The 20,143-nt window shown below is 45.6% G+C and overlaps 5 protein-coding genes across 5 annotated transcripts; 2 read left to right on the top strand and 3 right to left on the bottom strand.

The window, feature by feature from the left end:
* Window positions 1–565: 565 nt before the first annotated feature.
* Window positions 566–3,359, bottom strand: F5891DRAFT_1126617 (uncharacterized protein; the record flags this gene model as incomplete). The annotated part of the gene is made up of 9 exons (XM_041364106.1): window positions 566–684; window positions 750–1,461; window positions 1,489–1,612; window positions 1,668–2,041; window positions 2,084–2,128; window positions 2,150–2,214; window positions 2,251–2,503; window positions 2,555–2,672; window positions 3,055–3,359. The coding sequence occupies 9 exons, from the start codon at window positions 3,357–3,359 to the stop codon at window positions 566–568; spliced, it is 2,115 nt and encodes a 704-aa protein (XP_041229751.1).
* A 2,796-nt stretch (window positions 3,360–6,155) lies between these two features.
* On the top strand, window positions 6,156–6,954 carry F5891DRAFT_914700 (uncharacterized protein; the record flags this gene model as incomplete). Its single annotated transcript, XM_041373688.1, has 4 exons — window positions 6,156–6,350; window positions 6,410–6,571; window positions 6,630–6,782; window positions 6,841–6,954. Coding segments are annotated over 4 exons (624 nt in total), but the record flags the coding sequence as incomplete, so codon positions are not given.
* Window positions 6,955–11,166: 4,212 nt separating this feature from the next.
* Window positions 11,167–11,801, bottom strand: F5891DRAFT_945961 (uncharacterized protein; the record flags this gene model as incomplete). Its single annotated transcript, XM_041374646.1, is given in 2 exon segments — window positions 11,167–11,505; window positions 11,523–11,801. 2 exon segments carry the CDS (start codon window positions 11,799–11,801, stop codon window positions 11,167–11,169), a joined length of 618 nt encoding a protein of 205 aa, XP_041229749.1.
* A 3,929-nt stretch (window positions 11,802–15,730) lies between these two features.
* Window positions 15,731–17,503, bottom strand: F5891DRAFT_1184355 (uncharacterized protein; the record flags this gene model as incomplete). The annotated part of the gene is made up of 8 exons (XM_041366430.1): window positions 15,731–16,034; window positions 16,084–16,229; window positions 16,281–16,412; window positions 16,459–16,603; window positions 16,654–16,868; window positions 16,910–17,033; window positions 17,100–17,285; window positions 17,346–17,503. 8 exons carry the CDS (start codon window positions 17,501–17,503, stop codon window positions 15,731–15,733), a joined length of 1,410 nt encoding a protein of 469 aa, XP_041229748.1.
* Window positions 17,504–18,070: 567 nt separating this feature from the next.
* On the top strand, window positions 18,071–20,117 carry F5891DRAFT_1184354 (uncharacterized protein; the record flags this gene model as incomplete). The annotated part of the gene is made up of 5 exons (XM_041366429.1): window positions 18,071–18,126; window positions 18,173–18,400; window positions 19,154–19,298; window positions 19,355–19,788; window positions 19,889–20,117. 5 exons carry the CDS (start codon window positions 18,071–18,073, stop codon window positions 20,115–20,117), a joined length of 1,092 nt encoding a protein of 363 aa, XP_041229747.1.
* Window positions 20,118–20,143: the final 26 nt, after the last annotated feature.

The following is a 20,143-nucleotide window of genomic DNA, read 5'->3' as shown; positions in this document are numbered from 1 at the left end:
ACCTTTTCAAGGTTGAATATTAATGGTCAGCCGATATGATGAAGAGGATCGGCTCATAGATGACGATGAAATAGATGAACAAGAGGTCGACATTGAACATCTCTGTATCATATAACCCCTCCACCATTTGGGTGGCAGTATAAACCTTCCAGTCATAGCAGTACATAGTGAGAACTGGTCGACATCAGTCAGTGTGCCTCGTTCTCCTTACTGAACGTAAAGTCGTGCATAAGGTTTCAGAGTTTCAACATACTTCCAGATCAATCTCTGCATGATTTGGATCGAAACCACAATTAATGAAGCCATAGGCCCCTTCAAATTGGTATTATCTAATGTGAACTTCCTTCTGACAACTCAAAAACTTTATGGTATCAAACAATATGCATACTATTCTCCTTCGATTAGGAGGATGGAATCTTTGGGAGAGATAAGTGCATGAGTCTTTCTGGGGTATATAGGAGGTAGGGATAACAGATTCGAGTGCTATCACTCAGCTGCATCAGGTTCAGTCGACATGGATTACTGCCACATTGCAGCAGAGTTGGCATGTCGAGCAGGAGACCTGTCACATTTGAGAGGGGTGATCTGGAGGTCTGAATGGTGTAAACCACTCGATATAAGCCAGGGTCCTGTTGTAAGTGCCAAATTGATGAGGGAGAGAGAATATAGTGCGAACCTGAGCCACTCACACACCTGCAGGAGATCACGCATTAGATATCATGATCCTCGAGCACCCAGAAACATCTTACCATCAAGAGTGCACAAGCGTGAAGACTGAGGCCTGTCTGATATCAGTGCCATATCAAAACAAGCCGGATGACCAGGATTCTGCCCTGATGCAGCAACTTCAGGCATTGCTCTAATGTGCCACCATTTAGGTGTATCACTGACTCGTCGATCCGGCGGTGCTATGATGACCACATGATGATAAACGTCAAAATGGTCATAAAGGCTAGGTATGATGGTGTTGTGCAGGAGGTTCTTGCGAAGGAAAGTTTGGAGAGCAGTGAGGAAATCAGTGGTGCCATAGGCTGTCTTAATTCTTGCAACAGTTTGGTGAGGATATGCTGGAACCTTCGCAATGATGTGCCAGGTCACTTGAACTTCTTCGGCAGCAGCCAATGGCAATATCAGTGCTGTGTTAGACTTGGGAGAGTCTGTTTCTTCAGACTCAGAGTCTGAGTCTGAGTCAAACATATGATGCTCTCCACGACCTGCCAAGAGAGGTTGTTGTGATATCAAATCGAGGTATGCACCATGCAAAAACACAGCTTCCTGCTGCTGAAGCCACAAAGCCATTTGTTCCTCATAATCACGCTTGTTGCTTGCACAGTAAGCGTCCTTCACGAAGTTGATATGCAAGTGTTTGGGAAGCTCAGTATTAAAGCCATCAGCGGCATCAAACAACGTGATTGAATCAACATAGTGAGTTAATTGGTGTAACTTCGGTATGTTGAAATGCTATCAAATGGCGAGTTCCTTCAGGACATCTTTGTTGGTGTGAAAGACTCCCAGGGCAGTCTGTAGGGCTTTGAGCGTGTCCATGGTGTGAGTTTGCAGCTGCACATAATAGGAAAAGTCAATAATTGAACACACAACTACCAAGACACAGCTGACAGGCCACAACATCAACAAACACGGTCTTCAAAGAGTCATCAAACACGGACCTAGGCACTGCTCTGGTGAGTAACCCAACAAACACTCGTTGCATTTCTTTATGCTCAGTTCCAGTCCACTGTTTAACAGCCAATATACCTTTCTTGAAGTGACGGAGCCTCGGATAATCCGGCATCGCCTTGAATCGCGCGTCCATCTCTTCCTCACCGACAATGTCAACACACCACTTCACAAGATGGTCCTTGAATACTCCTTTGTGGAGTTGATGCAAAAGATTAGGAGTGAATGCCAGGAAGATGTTGGAATGAGGCAAATCGGCCCAGAATGGTTTATAAATGGCATGTAGACCATTTTCCTCAAATTCTGGAGGATGCTGACCTAACTTATGCCTTTCCAGAGTATCTTTCATTGACTCTGGGTCACACTTCACAGAGGTGAGTCCATCGCCTCACTCATTTGCTGCTACCAGACACTTTGGACAGCAATTCTCCTTGGAACAAGATACCAAGCACTGCTCAGGGAAATCAGTGACATACGCAGCCAGTATGGGGTGGACATGCCAAATCTGCGAGTCTGCACAGACCATTTCAACACTGCCTCATTCCGCGGCTATGAGAGGATGGAGGAGTAGACTCATGCAATGATGAAACAGCCTGTATCCAGCCAGGGAGCGTGCATCCAAGGTGAAGCAGTCCAACTTCCCTGCAGGTAAGTAACCGATGAGGACAGTTGCTCGTGCTGATGCTTGATGCCTTTTTGCTTTGGATATGTTGCCAATAGACATGTACACCGGCCACACAGACTTGTCCCCTCGGAACTGCGGCAAGCAGGTCTTGTCTGACGATAGAATAATTGGTGCTATAGTTGCACCTTTGGGCAAGGCTTTCTGGATACGAGGTCAGTCCATTTTTGTATTGCTCCCTCTTGAATTTCTTACTTGTATCTCACCCCACCAGTCTGCTGTCCACATCTCATTGATCACTCTGTGTTGCCCCACAGCATCTGCATATGCTCTGGCAGGTGAGTATGCAATATTTTCCTTGAACAAAGGGTTGCTGATAAGCTCTTTGACACACTCCAAAGGATCACAGCTCCAAAGTTCGATGTCCTCTTGCAATGGTACCCTGTTTTCATCATCATGGTTACTGCGCACGGTAATCTTCCTGCAGCTCCAATCTGGTCCATGTGGTAGTTGGTTGACCCTCTGCAAGAATGAGCAGTTGTTATGAAAGGAGACTTGAGTGCGATTTTGTGTCTGGTCACCATGTCAATATTGTGAGTTTAGTCAACTTTTTCAATGTACTATTGGTAACTTCAAGAACTCATCAGTCCCGTTCTGACCAAGGTTTTTTACGAGCCACTGGGCCAAATCCCATTCTTCACTGGTGAGTTATATATATTTAGTTCCCCTTGCTACCAGCACATTCGAACACTTACGCATCTTCAAAAGGTGACCATGTTTCCTCGCCCTCTTCCTCTTGATATCTTCTACATCTTTCAAATTTTGTCTCCCCGCCACGCAGAGCCCAGCCCGCATCCAGTTGAGGTTCCAAATAATGCCAGGAGGAACTACCATCCTCGTCCTCGACATCCTCGACGGTGACACAACAACTTTTGTTAGGAGCAGGGTTATTGTCCATATTGGCAGATGGGTGGGCATGAACATGGCCTGCATCATTGTGGGAGAAGTCGACAGGTGCTTCTTGCGCGTCTAAATTCCCAGCCTCATTATTCTCAATCATTGATACCCACTGACGTCAAATTCAGGATGGCTTGTGATGTGTCTCTTGAGACCTCCATGTGTGGTTATTACCTTTCCACAGAACACGCAGGAAGGCATGGTTCATCTGTTGTTACCATAACTCGCCCATACACTCACAAGCCCCCATTTTTTCAGGAACATTTCATTTCGATGCCACGACATGCGATTGTAGAGTTCATGCATTGCATGTCTTCTCTTTGGCTCGTTTCAACAATTTCTATCTTTCTCCCTTTGCAAATGTAGAGTTCACGCATCACATGTCTTCTCTTTGGCTCATTTTAACAATTTCTATCTTTCTCCCTTTGCAAATGTAGAGTTCACGCATCACATGTCTTCTCTTTTACCTTTTTTTCTTCTTAGCTTTTCCTTCTTGGCCCTGGTTACTACTACCACCATCCTTTCTATTTGGTTTTCTATCTTTATCCCTTTGCAAATGTAGAGTTCATGCATCACATGTCTTCTTTTTGGCTTGTTTCAACAATTTCTCTCCTCCTCATCTTGTCTATTTCTCCCTTTGCAAATGTAGAGTTCATGCTGTAGAAACAACAATACTGAGAGGAACAAATGATGCTCCTGACTGTATCTGTAAATAGTTGTAAGGTCGCACATTGCCTAGTCTGCATTACTTGAGGAGACAAGTGCGTTTGACCCTAAAGGGGAAGCAAGTGGAGTGAAGATCTAGAGGTACGTGCTGAAGCAAAGCGCGAGAAAGCGCAGGTGCGCGCAAGGTGCAGGAACGCGCGCGCGTATTGCGCGAAGCGTGGGAAAGTGCATGTGTGTATGCAGAAATGAGAGACTAAGCTTAAGTGATGATATAAAGCAAGATAAGAGATGTGAGATGTGATGTGCTAATGAATAGATTTCTACTGCGACTTTCTAGGTATTAAGTATGTAAGTAAAGTTGGGTGAAAAGGTAAGTAAAATGGAAAGTAAGTTGGAAAGTAAGTTAAGTAATAGTATGTACTGCTGGTGCTTATATAGGCGCCTAAGTGCTGTCATGCGGAGCCGAAGCGCTACCAAGTAGGTATGTAAAGATATATATGAGTGAGAATCCATGATAAAAATAAAGGTGGAACAATATGCTAATAAAGGAAATGGAAATATATGCACTAGGGAGCTTGGTGGACAGTGGATGGATGCTTCTGGATGGCTGGCGCTATAGGGCTTGTTTTTCTTCTTGGCCTTGGTTACTACTACCATCATCTCCATTCATTCCAGTGCGGCACCTTTCATTTCCGACTGACAATTGACATAACTGACTAAACTAGGGTAGTGATACCATGCGCTGCAAGTAGGAGTTCCAACAGTTGGACTTTTCTCACCTCTTTGCACCACTTCTTCTCTGCACTCCAACACTGTGTTATCATCTCCTGCAAAAATGCTTGGTGAGTTACTGGGTCCTGGATGTGTTCTAGGAGCTGAACTTTACACGTCTCTTCACAGTGCCTTATCTCTGCATCCAAGCATTCCAATATAAGTGTTCAAATGTAAGTCTGAGATGCTTGGATAGGTCCTGGTGTTTGACAAAATGGTGGTAATGGAAATAGAATCTCAAGAGGGGGTGGTCCCTCCCTAGCCTTAGCCTTAACCTGGCCTGGAGCACGAACAACCTGAAAAGGTCGGCTTGGAGGAGGTATGAGATCAGTGTTCGATGGTAAGGAGGCTGGACTGAAACATTGTTTAGCATGAGGCCAATGTTGGATCTGCCGGCGAAGCAACTTACTGAGTGCTCATTTTGGGTAGGAGTTGAATGAAAAGCTGTTCCACATCCCTTACTTATGCTGTTGTGTTGACACCACTTGGACAGATGAAAAATTCACATTCAAATCAACAAAACTCTAAAATTTGTTTGTTGATTGCACACCACACCAGTGTTTATAAAGGGTATGTCTGTCTATGTTGTCACCATTGCTACTTACCCTTAATTATGCCTGCAAAAGCAAGCTCAAAGAAGGCTTCTAAAAAGTCTATTTCCAAGGCTCAGGATGAGCTATGTGCTGAGATGGAATTGACTGTGGGATGCACCACAAGTGGTCGCAAATGCTGACTGCAGCAAGTCAATGTTCTAATACAACTGACTTCCTTTTGCTCAACAGTACTAGAAGCTCGTCAAGGCAAAAACCGCCAACATGACTTCAATGCAACAATGGAGAAATGGAGAAATGTAAATTAAAGGTACTGCATGCTGCATACCAAAAAAATCTGGAGGAGTTCAATGACGAGCCTGCAGAGCTCCTCAGTGATATGGACATTGAAAAAGAAAATATGGTACATGTCTCATTTTTGCAGTGCTGCTTTGCTCACTATGTCATTGTAGTTCTTGCATCACTATGTACCTACAAAGGTAACTAAGCCACAGGCGCTCATGTACAGTACGAACAAAACTCCTCCCGCTGTCTTGGCTCCAAAGTCTTTCAGTAAGGACCACTTCAGCACTGCCTCAGCTCCAACACCCATCAGTAAGTCTTCCAAAGGTACTGTGTCTTAGGTTATACAGTATGACTGCAATACTAACATGGCACTTTTGTCAGCTTCTGCAATTGTCATGTCCTCCAGTGAGGACGGCGAGCATGCTGATGACAATGAGGATGAACACAAATTGACCAATATTGAATCTGTTTGCAGTGCTCGTCACACTGAAGACCTTTGCCACAAAGCAGTGGTCAATGATATTTCACTATGGGTTGTCAGGACCAAGCACCAACTGCAGGACAGTGATGAAGAAACCAAGCCGCTAAAATTCCATAAAGCTTCAGACAGATCACACCAACAATTAAAGGCCAGCAATTTCGATAAGGTCACACAGGATTTACTGGCCATTACTACGCCTATCTATCGCTGTCTAGTCGTGACACAGGAACCTTTTCCTCAGACACTTATCAGCGAGACACTACTAGCCAAGGAGGCCTGGCGAGAGGCATCCAAATTGGCAGGGCTTACAATTCAACTAACTCCTTTGTTGGTCAAATTGGTAAGGAGTCACTTGGTAATGTCCGCATGCTTATCCTATTGATGATATATATTATCTAGATGATGAGGCGCACTTCACAAGTGCGCAGGGAGCTCAAAACTAAGATGCACACACTTACAGCATCATTCTTTGGCTTCTGCACAAGCCAATCTATAGCGGCTATGACACACAATCGCAACCTAGCTGAATCTCTGAAGGATGAGACGTGTTTCGTTTTCAAGGTGCATAGCTGATTCTGACATGGCCTGTTGTCAGTTGATCTGACTGGCAGAGTGATAGGACTGGGAGAAGAGAAGCGGGATTTACAAGACTGGGTTGATACAGTCAGCGGTGAACGACATGTGGTTTGCGAACCGCAATGATGAGGGCATGATTTACAATAAATTTTTCAACCTTTTACCAGTTGAACTTCTCACACTTATTCTCACAGCGGTGCATGGCTTCAGATGTTGATGCTGTAGCATAGTAGCTGACTCCTGCGGTCTGACAGATCAAATGTTGCCTTGACAAGTGGATAGCCGGGGTGAAGGAAGACATCAAATTCTTGTCAACAGCTTATACTCCGGTCTACCTGGTCCATCTCAGCTCATTACAGCGATTCGACGAGCGCACTTCGCATTACAAACTACTTGAGAAAATTGGTGTCAATATCCTTGATGTTGCTCGGTATGTTGGTGGCCACTTGCATTGATTATCCTGCAAACTAATGCAGATGGCAAGGTTCCATGCTGGGGTGAATTCACTGGCAGCACACGCAACTCCCGTTGGCTTCACAGATGAGATATTTGATGATGTGATTCAAGAGTTTGAAGCTGAGGCTAGAGAAGCCTGAGAGGAGCACCAAGGAAGTGTGCCACTGGGTAGTCTTTGATGCTGCTCCTTGTAGTACTGTACAGATACTGTCTGTTATACTGTAATTCTATTCTGTTTCATCGATTTCAGCTGGTAGCATGGATTGGCACCTGTAGCTCAAAAAAGCGAAGCTAGTAAGTCCTACCAGTGCTAGCTATTGCACTGTGTAGCTGCCTGTAGCTTGCTATGACAAGCTATCAGTGACTCTCATAGTGCTATATATTGACCCGTGTGGCTATATAGCCGCATGTAGAAGGGACTTGACAAACAGGACTACAGGTACTACAGCGACTATATAGCCACCTGTAGTCACATGTTATTTTCCTGATGTGCAGTGTCCAGACTGAAGATTTCAAAGCATGACAGGGAGTAATTATCATGGAACCCAATATATATAAGGCGACATCAGTTGTTGCTACTCTCATGTTGAAATACACACACCTTAACATATTTCTGCCCTTCAGATAAGATGACAAGGCAAAACCACAGACCCTTCAAACACCACTGCCATTCAAGCCAGGAAAGAAGGCAACAATTCCAGAAAGTCTGGAATATGTGGTTGAGTGTGTCATACGGTGGATCTGAAGCACACGAGCTTGAGAGTGTCGGAAGATAATTGACTATTGTGCTGTGCCTTGTGTGCGAAAGTCATCAAGGTGTTCATGGCATGGATGATCTTCCTGTTTGGTGGACAATTTGTAGTGGAATGATGCTGGCGGTTTAACACAAGGAACACTGGGAACATTAAAAAATCAGGCAAGGTTTTGAACTGCTGGATTGATCGGAAAGTTGGTAGTGAACACAATTCTGGGGTAATAATAAACTTGCTGATTGCTTCCAACGTATTTGAGAATTCATCTAGAGCCAACCAGACAGATGCTGCAGGAGTGGATTTCCACACTTGGCCATAAGGTGTCTGCAGCCAGGCCTGCCCATCCAGGGATTTCAGCCAGTCTTGTCCTGCATGAGTCTATAACCAGTCCTGCAACCAATTTGATCCTCCTGAGGTCCACAGCCAGCTTTGCCCTCCTGCGGTCCCCAGCCAGCTTGATCCTCTCCAGGTTTGCAGCCAGCTTTTCCCTCCCTTGGTCCCCAGCCAGCTTTGCCCTCCCTTGGTCCCCAGCCAGCTTGGTCCTCTCCAGCTTTGCAGCCAGCTTTGCCTTCCCTTGGTCCCCAGCCAGCTTGGTCCTCTCCAGCTTTGCAGCCAGCTTTGCCTTCCCTTGGTCCCCAGCCAGCTTGGTCCTCTCCAGCTTTGCAGCCAGCTTTGCCCTCCCTCAGTCCCCAGCCAGCTTTTCCCTCCCTTGGTCCACAGCCAGCTTTGCCCTCTCCTGGTCTGCAGCCAGCTTTTCCCTCCCTCAGTCTGCAGCCAGCTTTGCCCTCCCTCGGTCCGCAGCCAGCTTTTCCCTATCTTGGTCCGCAGCTAGCTTCGTCCTACATTGACCTTCATCCAGGCTCTCATGTCAGGGTCCCAGACCCAGGCCAGCCCTCCTGGTGTCAGCAGCCAGTTTTTCCCTTCCTGGGTCTGCAGCCACTCTAACCCATTGTAGAGACTGACATCTCTATGGCCTTGTAGAGGTCTATTTTCTGATGCATGTAGACATGCATATCATTACCCAAATCATTCCTATTGTATCTGACTCAATATGTACCAAACCCAAAAATCATCGGACATTGGATTATCGGACATCACATCAGGTTTCGCATCGGACATCAGACATCAGACATCAGACATCAGACATCAGACATCAGACATCACATCATGTTTCGCATCGGACTATCGGATATTGCGTGGACTCGTCCTACCTATGTCCAGTCTCATTGTGCTAGCCTCACTAGGTGCGTAGTTACTTGTTTTCACATCCCTAACGTTCGGACCACATTATTACATGTATTCCCATAGTCTGCAGTACATCATGTCTTATTACATAGGACATCGGATCCGAAATATTGCGCTACTACTTTCGCCTATAGGGTTCCAGATTTCTATGTATCTACATAAATATTGGACTCCCCATAGCATCATCATCTGAGTAGAGGAGAGCCATTCTCCGACACTTAGGGGTCAAAGCCGATATTTCATAGTTCTTAGTTGACATTGCGAATATCATCGTTCCTTCACCGTCTGTATCCTTCATCGTTATTATTGCACACACCGCTCACTTTTCCGATGCTCACTATCGTGTCACTATTAGTTTCTGATAGCCCAAACCCAAACCCAAACCCAAACCTGATGAACCAGAAAACATCAGACATCATAATTATACCTTCGGACATTGTTTCCCGCGCTCAGACTATTGACCCCACATCACTCACTGACCCCCAAAACTATTCCCCGACTGCAGACCCCTGGGTCGAATGCACTTGTCTCATCAAGTATAGCAGACTAGGCAGTGCAAGACCACAACATAAAGATATCAGTTTGGAGCCATCTTTGTATAGCCCCACTCTGTGTTGTATTCCTACACTGTGCTCCATCTGTAACTGGTCACCCACTTTCAAAGACTCCAAAGACTTGGAAGACTCGGAAGACTCAGACACAGGTTGCAATTCAGGCATTTCATTGTCATCCCAGATCAATCTTCCCTTGGTCAGCAGCCACTCTTGTCCCTCCTGGGTCTTCTGCCAGGATTTCCTGTTAGGGGTGTATGTATAACCAGGCATCCCCATTCAGTCTCTAGCCAGAATTGTACATCTGACCTGCGATCACCCCGAAGCCATAGCATGCCAGTAAGAATAGATACTGGCTCGAGTTCCTGAACGAAGAAGGCTAATTCATTTTTTAATCTATGGGGGTCCCCAGGACTCATTGCATGGGTCTGTATTGTCAGCTCTGAAAGTGCATCCAAGAGAGCCATTGTAGGGATTCATTTCTGGCTGGGCTGGTAGAGACTGTTTTTACCTTACCTTATGTTGGCACTTTTGTAGCTTACATAAGAAAGTTATCTATTCACCAGTTACCAGTATGAGTCTGAGAGACCAGCAAGTTTTCATGATATTTCCTCTCCTCTGAGCATTGAGCCTGGTCCAGAAACCCTTTAGAGCCGAATAGCAGCTAGGTTCTGCAAGACCCAACATTGTTCAGACTCACCATCTGAATTGTTGTACCTTCACCATGCTTTTAGGAATCTCCTTCATCATCAAGCGAAGAGATGAATCAGCGAGTAGTGAGTGTGGTGATGATATTTCATGTACTTGAAGGAGGCTGCAGTTTGAGGGGTCGGAGACATAGTCACAAATGGACAAGTGGTGAATATTCACAGGAAGAATGCTGTCTATAGGGATATCCACAACAGACCGTAGCTGCATCAGTGTTTTCTGCACATCTCTGCCCAAACCAGGTCCAAGAAGTGATGAGATTTGTGAGATGGGAAGAGGGTCTGCGAGGGCAGTGACAATGAAGAAAGTACTGATGTCCTTGTCAATGTCTGCGCCGTCCAATGAAATGATGCCTCCTTTCCCAGAAGTTCTCACAGGTATCTCGCACACCAATGGGCGCATCTCTTCATTCTCAAAGGCTTCAGAGATATGGGATTCTGAGCGACTTGTGAGTAGAATATGGGTCACAGGGAGGTCAGGCTCAAGAAGAGCCTGTGCAAGGGAAAGGATGAGATTGGTAAGTTTAGTGATCGGAGGGATTCGAGTGGGAGCAATGAGCTAACAATGAATATATTATCTCAGTGTCTTGGAAGAAAACTCATAGACAGTGTATGTACCTAACAATGAATATATTCTATGGGTATGTTTTAGCTCGCGTTGTAAGTGAAGTAAATGTAAGGCTTACATCTCAGTGTCTTGGAAGAAAACTGAGATGTTTGGACACGAAGACTCGTCCTTTTAGCATAGGACAGAAATAATAGGAATAGGGCTTTGATATGAATGTGAAACATAAAATAAACTCGGCCGTCGACAAATGCTGCGCTCATACCTGGTCCAATGTCACTCGTCTCCCGGTGCCTTCGGTTCTTCAGACTTCAACAGTAAGCTCGGGTTCAGATGTGCATTTGTCAAGTGCATTGACAGCAGATGTCAAAGGCTGACACCCGCGCAATCCGAGGTGAAGCCTACAGAATGGTTGAAGAAAGAGCTTCTCCATCTGGTCGCAGAGAGGTATGTTCGGATGTAGCAGAGCATGATTGTCACAGATCGCTCTGCTCACATCCTTCCGGATGCTTGGAAAATTGGTGGCAAGCTGGTGGGCAAGCGTCGCAAAGAAATATCCAGTTGTGGAGCGTTTGGTGTGCTTGCACGAGAAAAAGAATGTTCCCACTAGCCGTTTTTCGTCGTTTCGGTCACTTTTAGACCTCTCATCGTTTCAGCGACTGTAAATGCAACAGCAGACTTTCCGATGCCAGCTGTGCCATGCAGCCAGATGAGCTGATTCTTCCCTGGGTCGACCAATAATTTGTGGATGTATTTGAGGAGATCAACCCGAGTCCCTTTCAAACATTTCGGGTGGGGCTGACATTCAGGGGAGTTGTATAGAGCACCATTGACAGAAAACTGGCAGAGTTCCTTCCAAATTCCTTCAAGAACTGTCAAAGAAATTGGAGAGCATGCAAGAGATAGGAGATGGGGGCACTGACATTGATCGTCACTCATTGACGAAGGTTGTGCGAGATACAATGAACCAACTGCAAGTACTGACTGGGTTCGAGGGTGCTGTTAGAACCCATTCAAACGATGGTTAACTTGAGAGGCGACATATGAAGATTTGAATCGAAACTTGGGCTTAGATTGGGGAATGACGAAGCTGTCGAGTGATGATCAGTGTAAAAGCGTAATTTGAAGTTGAATGGTTGAATGGATGTTTCAATCTATAGAAAGCTCATTAGATCAATGCTAGATCATGACTGATAGGATTTGAAAGACAAATGCTCAGCAGGTGCTTGTCTGGTGGTGCTGTGGTACTGCCAACACGTTGTAGGAACGTTATAGCTCAAGCGCTCAGCACCTGTAGCCACTAATACAGCACAGCACAACCTTGGAATTAATATTGGTGGTGCTAATATTGTAAAGCCTCTTGGCATTTTCAGCGATCGTGTACAGAGTCACTGCAGTGACTGCACCAACCAACTAGTGGTGACTACTAATACCTCCAAAACTCATAAAGTCTCCCGGGGTACCAAGTCAATCACACTCTAACTTGAAAGTGCATGTCACACTACCATATTGAATGTCTGACATATGAGACACTAACAGCAATGACGATAGAGACAGAATTGAAATGCAGTAAGTAAATGATGACAAACTCGGATCGGTACTGCAATGTACTGGCTATGCAGTATGGTCATTTGACACAGCTAGGCAGCGATTATGCTGGCGAACTTGTGCTGGAGAGTGCAATGACATGCAATGAAGAGTGATGGCTATGGAATGTGAAGCGAGATTCAGAGAAATGAACAAGAACAAGACAAGACCAATGAACGAGATGACAAGATTTGAGACAAAAGAGCAACGAATGAGACGATGAGATGTGAGAATACAATGGACGATGATTTAAAATGCACTGAGATCCCCTCCGGCAGCCTGGACAAGAACAGATCACAAGTAGGGGAGACAATTTTCAACTCTGGCAGACAAGTAGGTGCTGCATACTGCTGGGCTCCTTAAGAAAATATTGATGAGGGTGATCTTGTCAGCTGGTACAATCCCCTCCTCATCCTACATGAAGGCCAAGGCCTGTGACCTTTCACCCGCCACCCGAGTTTCTTCAACTGATGCCTGAAGCGTGTCTGCCAGGCAGTTAATGGAACTTTGCAGGCCAATGAAGGCAGCGCTGCTTTGCTCCTCCTCGGTGTAGAAACAACAATACAACGAGGAACAAAAGAGGCTCCTAGCTGTATCTATAAATGTTGTGAGGTCGCGTGTTGCCTAGTCTGCTATTCTTGAGACGACAAGTGCGTTCGACCCTAGGGGAAGCGAGTGCAGCAAGGATCTAGAAGTGTGCGCTGAAGCAAAGCGCAAGAAAGCGCAGGTGCGCGCAAGGCGCGGGAACACGCGCGCATATTAGCGCGAAGCGCGGGAAAGCGCGCGCGCATATGCAGAAATAATAGAGAAGTTAGACTCAAGTGCTAATATGATGCAATATAAGAGAAGAGAGATGCGAAGTGTAGACAAATAGACTTCTACTATGTTCTGCTAAGTAAAATGGTGGGTGGTAACTAGTAAGTTGTAAAAATGGAAAGTTAGTTGAAAAGTAAGTGGAAAACTCCCTCTCGTAGTATGTACTGCTGGCGCTTATATAGCGCGCCTAAGCGCGGTCATGCGGAGCCAAAGCACTACCGAGTAGGTATGTAAAGATATATATAAGTAAGGGTCCATTATAAAAATAGAGGTGGAATGATATGCTAATAAAAGAAATGGAAATATATGCACTAGAGGGCTTGGTGGACAGTGGATGGATGCTTCTGGATGGCTGGCGCTATAGGGCGCTCAAGCACGGGAACGCGCGTGCGCGCATACATCGTGAAGCACGGGAATGGCGCGCGCATGGCGCGTGTTGCGCGGGAAAGCTGCGCCTCATAGTGGAATATCTGTGGATAGCACACAGAGTGATGCTGCCAGTTTGTGCTATGTACTCCTAGTGTAACGCTGTAGAAACAACAATACTGCCAGGAACAAAGATAGCTCCTGACAGTATCTATAAATGTTGAAAGGTCGCGCGTTGCCTAGCCTGCGTTACTTGAGGAGACAAGTGCGTTCAACCCTAAAGGGGAAGTGAGTGCAGCCAAGATCTAGAGGTACGCGCTTCAGCGAAGCGTGAGAAAGCGCAGGTGCGCGCAAGGCGCGGGAACACGCGCGCGTATTAGCGCGAAGCGCGGGAAAGCGCGCGCGTGTATGCGGAAAATGATAAAGACTAGACTCAAGTGATAATATAATGCAAGAAAAGAGAAGGGAGATGCGAAGTATAGACAAATAGACTTCTACTATATTCTGCTAAGTAGTAAGTAGGTAGTAATAAGTAAATGGGAGGTAAAGTAAGGTTTTGTGTAGTATGTACTGCTGGCGCTTATATAGCGCGCCTAAGCGCGGTCATGCGGAGCCGAAGCGCTACCGAGTAGGTATGTAAAATATATATGAGTGAGAAACTATGATAAAAATAAAGGTGGAACTATGCTAATAAAGGAAATGGAAATATACGTACTAGGGAGCTTGGTGGACAGTGGATGGATGCATCTGAATGGCTGGCGCTATAGGGCGCGCATACATCGTGAAGCGCGGGAATGGTGCGCGCATGGCGCGCGTTGCGCGGGAAGGCTGCGCCTTATATAGAGATAGCTGCGGGTAGCGCACAGAGTGACACTACAAGTTCGTGCTATGTACTTCCTAGTGTAAAGCGCCATATCAGACCATGAGACGCACAAGTCTCTACAACGCGCCATATCACACCATGAGAGGCATGAGTCTCTACATCGGTCAATGTTATAGTTAAGAGTTGGTACTGAACGGTACAGATGATCACCGCAGTTACAGCTAGGATGATCTGCCTTCGCTGATTCATAGTCAGACTAGTCATGGTCAGTCTGAGATATTATTGAAACTCTGTCACAACGGCTTCTGCCAGCATCACCAAAATTACCGAATTCAGAGATGGCCATATATTGCCATGTCGGAGCTACAATACCTGCCATATGTATCTGGTGGAAGGTCCCAATATAAGACAATGTTAGGAAACTCAATTCTGATATTGCGACTGCCATATGACTATAGTCTGGCATTAGGCTAGTGTACCAATATATCAAACATTGCTATGTACATAATGCATTTGAATTTCACTCAGATTCACCAGACATTGCAATTGTGTTCAGATATAACAATGTGATGCATTGAATTAATGGTAGTACAAAGCAGTGAGGTACAATGGTTCCAAGCCTATGTATGCAAATGCAGGTAATCGAGAGCAGACAACAGAGTGGGAAAACGAGTGATCTATGAGTAGGTTGTCCTTACTGATTTGCTGGTGCGTTATTCCTATCTCCTTCATTGAACTAACAAATCTTCGGTCCGAAATCCGCGCTACATATAGAAAGTCTATTTAAACTTAGTTATAATTAGAGTAGATATGGTTACTCGGTTCGGGAGCGCGCTCGGAAGCGCGCCGCATAGTGTAATCTCCATTCTTAAATAGAGAAGGGAATCTTTGGGGTTCTGGTACTTACTTTCCCCTTATCTTTGTGTACTGGAAAGTGTATAGATCACCTCCTCACTTGATATCAGATCTGATTCTCCTGTCAACCATCCATCTGTGCATCCACTCTTCAAATAGGGCCTTTCCCTTAACGTTCTAGATGTGCCTTCGCTTCGCGCGTGCGCATTCTCAAACCTCCCGCTCATGCGCGCATCTCACGCGCCTTTGCGCGCATTACCTTCTCGCGCCCGCCTAGCTCATACAGTCTCCCTCCAATTTTTATTTCAAGGAACTTCTCTCAGTGGTTGTCCTTTGGGTCGAGTTGTTGTCTCATATCCTGGTCTTGCTGTAGAGCACCCATTTGTTTTAAGTGTTTTCGCCTATAGTCAAGATTCCTCTTCTACACCGGCCTGGGAGTAGCAACTGGCCTGGGAGTAGGAGGTGGCACTGGAGTTGTCTCACGAGAAGGCATTGGTCCGGAAGGACAAGCTGGCATTGACTCGCGAGGAGGGGGAGGTGGTGAAAGGGAAGGTGGGGGAGAAGGAGGATGTGCTGGAGCTGCTTTGGCTGCACGACGAGCCACCATTTGGGCACGGACTCGTTCTAGATCATCATCTCTTCCTTCATGAGAGGTGCTAGAAATATTGTTATCTTTACTAGTGATAGAGTCACCCTCACGGCCTTCTTCATTCTTGAATAATTTCCTTGAATCAATCATGTTAGCGTGACATGAAGAATATAAAAGAAACTTACATGTTCCAAGCTCTGAGGAGCTTGTCTTTCCATTCTGGATCGGGTGAATCTTCGATGAGGTCGACAATGTTGTTGTAGAAGTCCCGATAGTTGAAATCACCATTGACTTCTGACCAAGTGTTCTTGGCGCCAATACCAAAACGAACCTTTGAAAATTGAGCAACTCATGACTACAAATAGACCTTGGGGAAACAAACCTGCAAGCAGCCATAGGCAATATGCGCTGCTTCTACTGTGGTCATGTCATGTAGGGCAGCATTACAGGTGCGTGTCGCTCGCGTCTGCTCCCCATACGCACTCAAGGGACTTGTAAAGATGTGGCGCATCATCTAAAGCAACATCAGCATAAGGCAACAATGAAGAAACAACACATACTCTTTCCAATAAATGACCCTCAAACATGCCTTCGAACATGTTATTGTCGTCGTAGTCCTTGCCTGGTAGATCCCCAGCCCACAGAAAAGCAGGAAGAGCGGAGGCAGTCATCTTAATCTTGCTGTTTTGAAGTTTTTTCTGAGCCCTGTATCGCGTTAGACTAACTTGAGTTGGACTTGAATAAAAAAAATGTACTTCTCAGTGTCCTTTGAAAATTCTTTGAGTTCCCTGACTGGACAGAGAAATCGAGCGAGAACAGGGTGGTTACTACCCAGGTGGGTACGCGAACCAGTGCCGTCGTATATAGGTGGCATTATCGGGGAACGAAGGTTGAAGGCCGTGTAGTGACTGATTTGGTTCTTCAGGCGCAAGGTATCGTCAGAATGAGTAGTGGAGATGGTAGCATCCATCTAATGGATAAATTAAATACATGATATGCGCATAAACTCACCTTCTTGATGATAGCATTGAGTTCCAAACTTTTCCGAGGGTCACCAAGTAGAGGCTTCAAGCTCAGCACGAGCTGGAGTAGACGAGCGTAGTTCCTCTTGTATCGATCTTGGATCTTAGGTGACCTGCGGACCAGGAAAAGATTCAGTTAATGGTAAGATTCATAAGTGACTCACATTTTCGAGAGTCACTTGTCGCGACTAGCCTGAATATCTTCGTCCTCTGAGACATCACCATTCTCTGCAGCATCACGCTGCTGCAGAGAAAGACCTACCATGATAAGTTGTTTTGTCTTGCAAAACACATCAATGCAGCGTGCTATGCAACGCGCTGCAGCGACAAGTTCTTCGTGAGGGTCAGTCTCAGGCTCCATAATCCTGTATTAAAGCATTATTAGTGATCGCGACATCAAACGAACTGATGATGAATCTACTTACATTTTCTCGTCATCGTCTGATGAACAGCGCTTTTTTTTTGGCCTGGTGAGTTTCTTTGAGATCTTCTTCAGAGGTACAGCTACTGCTGACTGGGATGAGATAGAACTGTTGGATGATGAAGATGATGAAACAGAGGTAGCGCGTTTGCGATGTGCCATAGTGTAGGATGGAAAGATAAGAATCAGTGATAACTTAAGACACGTGAATATTATTGACGCTTGTCCTTGTTTGGCTCCTATTAGATTTGACTCCGCTGGAATTTTCGTAAGTGTTTGACGCGCTTTGACGCATGTATTGCTTTGAACTCTTAATTTTATACTTAATACTTATATTCTAATGTCTAACACTACTGCGCTCTTTCGGACCTGTCAACTGCAGTGACAAAGTCGATGTTGCTGGTAAAGTCGGTGTTGCCGGCAACCACATCTTTGTGGATGTCGAAAACCTGCTGGTAGACTGGCCGACATATACAATCAAGTTCACACCGACCCACCCAGGACCCGTGGTAAGTATTCACTTCAAATTCTGAGTCGCGTTGTTTTACTTACATTAATCATACAGACACTTATATTGTGTTTAAAAGACGCGTCTAGATTCAAATATGTCAAAGATGAAGACAGCGACACAGAGACATCAGAATCGAAGGCTTGCAAGATGTATGACATGTTTTTTTTTGCTTATTAGTGTACACACTCACATTCTATCTTTTTGGCTCTTTGTCTAGCATGAAGGACAACCTGGATGCGACATTTGTCTCTGAAGAGACAACCTCCAAGACCAAGTATGTTTTTAGCAGTGTTTAATTCATTTTTACCATCTTGATTCAGTGATAACCCCAATCTCTTCATCACAACTCCAGTGAGGCTCGACGCAATCAGGAAGGACCTTTCCAAAAAATGCAAGCTCAGTCACGGTCATTTCTTTGGAGATGCAGATTCCGCTTGGCCCCCACGCTGGCCTCGTGGCTACCGAAACGTTTCTTCTTTACCTATCTCAGCTTTTGAGAGCCTTAAGATTACACCTGCTGATGTAGTAGCCATTGACAAAACTACATAGTATGTTCTCATCTCATTGCTTTCGCCAATCCTTTGCAGCACTTTGTCCCGCTTTCATTTTGTTACACCTTCATTTCACTTTGCATCAGATACCGACACGCTCTGCACGAGTTATCCCATTGTCCCATGTACTACTAATAGCAGAATTCAAGTTGTATTTCTTGTCCACCCACGAGTGCACTTCCATCAACGAGCCGTCAAACGCGAACGTTCCCAAGAGGCTTCCCAGAATGCCCAGCCCAGTACCATTAAGTGAATGCAGTTTACATTCAGTATTGACGCTCCCTCTTCCCAGAACGCCCAGCCCGGTACCATTAAGTGAATGCAGTTTACATTCAGTATCAACGCTCCCCTCAGTTCTTTCCCTGCAACTTCCTCCTCCGCATTGTCCCAGTGCACATGGCTTACCTTGTTTTCTCTCTTATCGTGGTGGCTCAAATGCTCACATGGTTTGGATTTGCAGGATGATACCATGCGGCAGACTTGATGCGGCCTTCGAGTATCACTAGAGGACTTCCATTATAAGGTGCGTCCATATGATTCATACCAGGCATTTAGGTATTGACATATCCTCACATATATTTGGTAGCATAGTGCTTGTATTCTAGATAAATAGCACTGTCCTCCCATCTGAAACCCCCGCTCCCGCCACTCCATGGACGACCTCACCTGCCTTGGGTGTGGAAAGGCTTTCAACAGCCAGAGGCGCTTGAGCGCACATGAGACGCTATGCAAGACTCACCATGAATTCAGCACACAGATCAGCAAATCATACCGGTGCTCTGAAAGAAATCACAAGATCAATAAGAGAAAAACCAACCGTCGGGAGTCTTTCAGTGGAGAGGAGGATGCCCCCCAAGAAATAGGTGACGTGCATGCCAAAAACTGGCATAATCAGGTATGTCTTGTCTTTTTAATCCTACAAAACTAATATTTGACATATACATATTACAGGATAACGACATTCCTGGACCTTTGCAACGATCCCCTTCCCCACCACTACCTGAGCCTAGCGCAGCTATTCACTCCAATCGTTCCAGGCGCATCATTCGCATGCCCAAACAATACGACGACTTCATTCCTGGCGATGAGGTACCTGATGTGCCTCAGCCTGAAGATGTCATGTCTGAAGAGGGAGATCACACCAGCAATGTGCTAATTTCTTTTGAGACAGAACCAGATACATGGGGATTGTACCGAGTGTATCCTACTTGTCCTACTCTATTTCTGCAGACCAGTATCACCCTTAATACTCTATGCGACTCTCCGATGTTGCAGACAGGCAAAAATCCCAATAACACTTCATCTGGGATTCACACTGGCCCCCCCCCTCCCATTTTCCGTCATTCCCGAAAATCTGTACTCTGCATTCAGCAGTCCAACAGCTGGTCTACTTATGTGCTGGCAATATTCCAGCGCAAACCTCATTTCCGATGCTGCTTTACAGTGACTCACCACTTTCCTTAATGACGACGCTTATGATAGAAGGGATATTAGCATTTTCAATCCTACTCGCAAGAAGAGACTGGTCGCACAGTACCTTGAGGACCACTCCAACCCTTTTAGCACGAGGAATGGGTGGAAGGAGTCATCTGTCTACATCTGCCTCCCTAAAGAAAAAATGAAATGGCCATCAGAAGAGGATGCTCCTGAGCTTGAGATTAAAGGGGTGCGTCATCGGTCATTGACAGATATCATAACGGAGGTGCATCAGTAAATTCACACATTCCTTAGCGCAGCTTA

This window comes from Suillus fuscotomentosus (assembly GCF_016647785.1).
Source record: "Suillus fuscotomentosus strain FC203 chromosome Unknown F5891scaffold_10, whole genome shotgun sequence".
Taxonomy (NCBI): Eukaryota; Fungi; Basidiomycota; class Agaricomycetes; order Boletales; family Suillaceae; genus Suillus; species Suillus fuscotomentosus.
The sequence above is the reverse complement of the archived record's forward strand: the minus strand, read 5'-3'. Positions and strand labels throughout refer to the sequence as shown.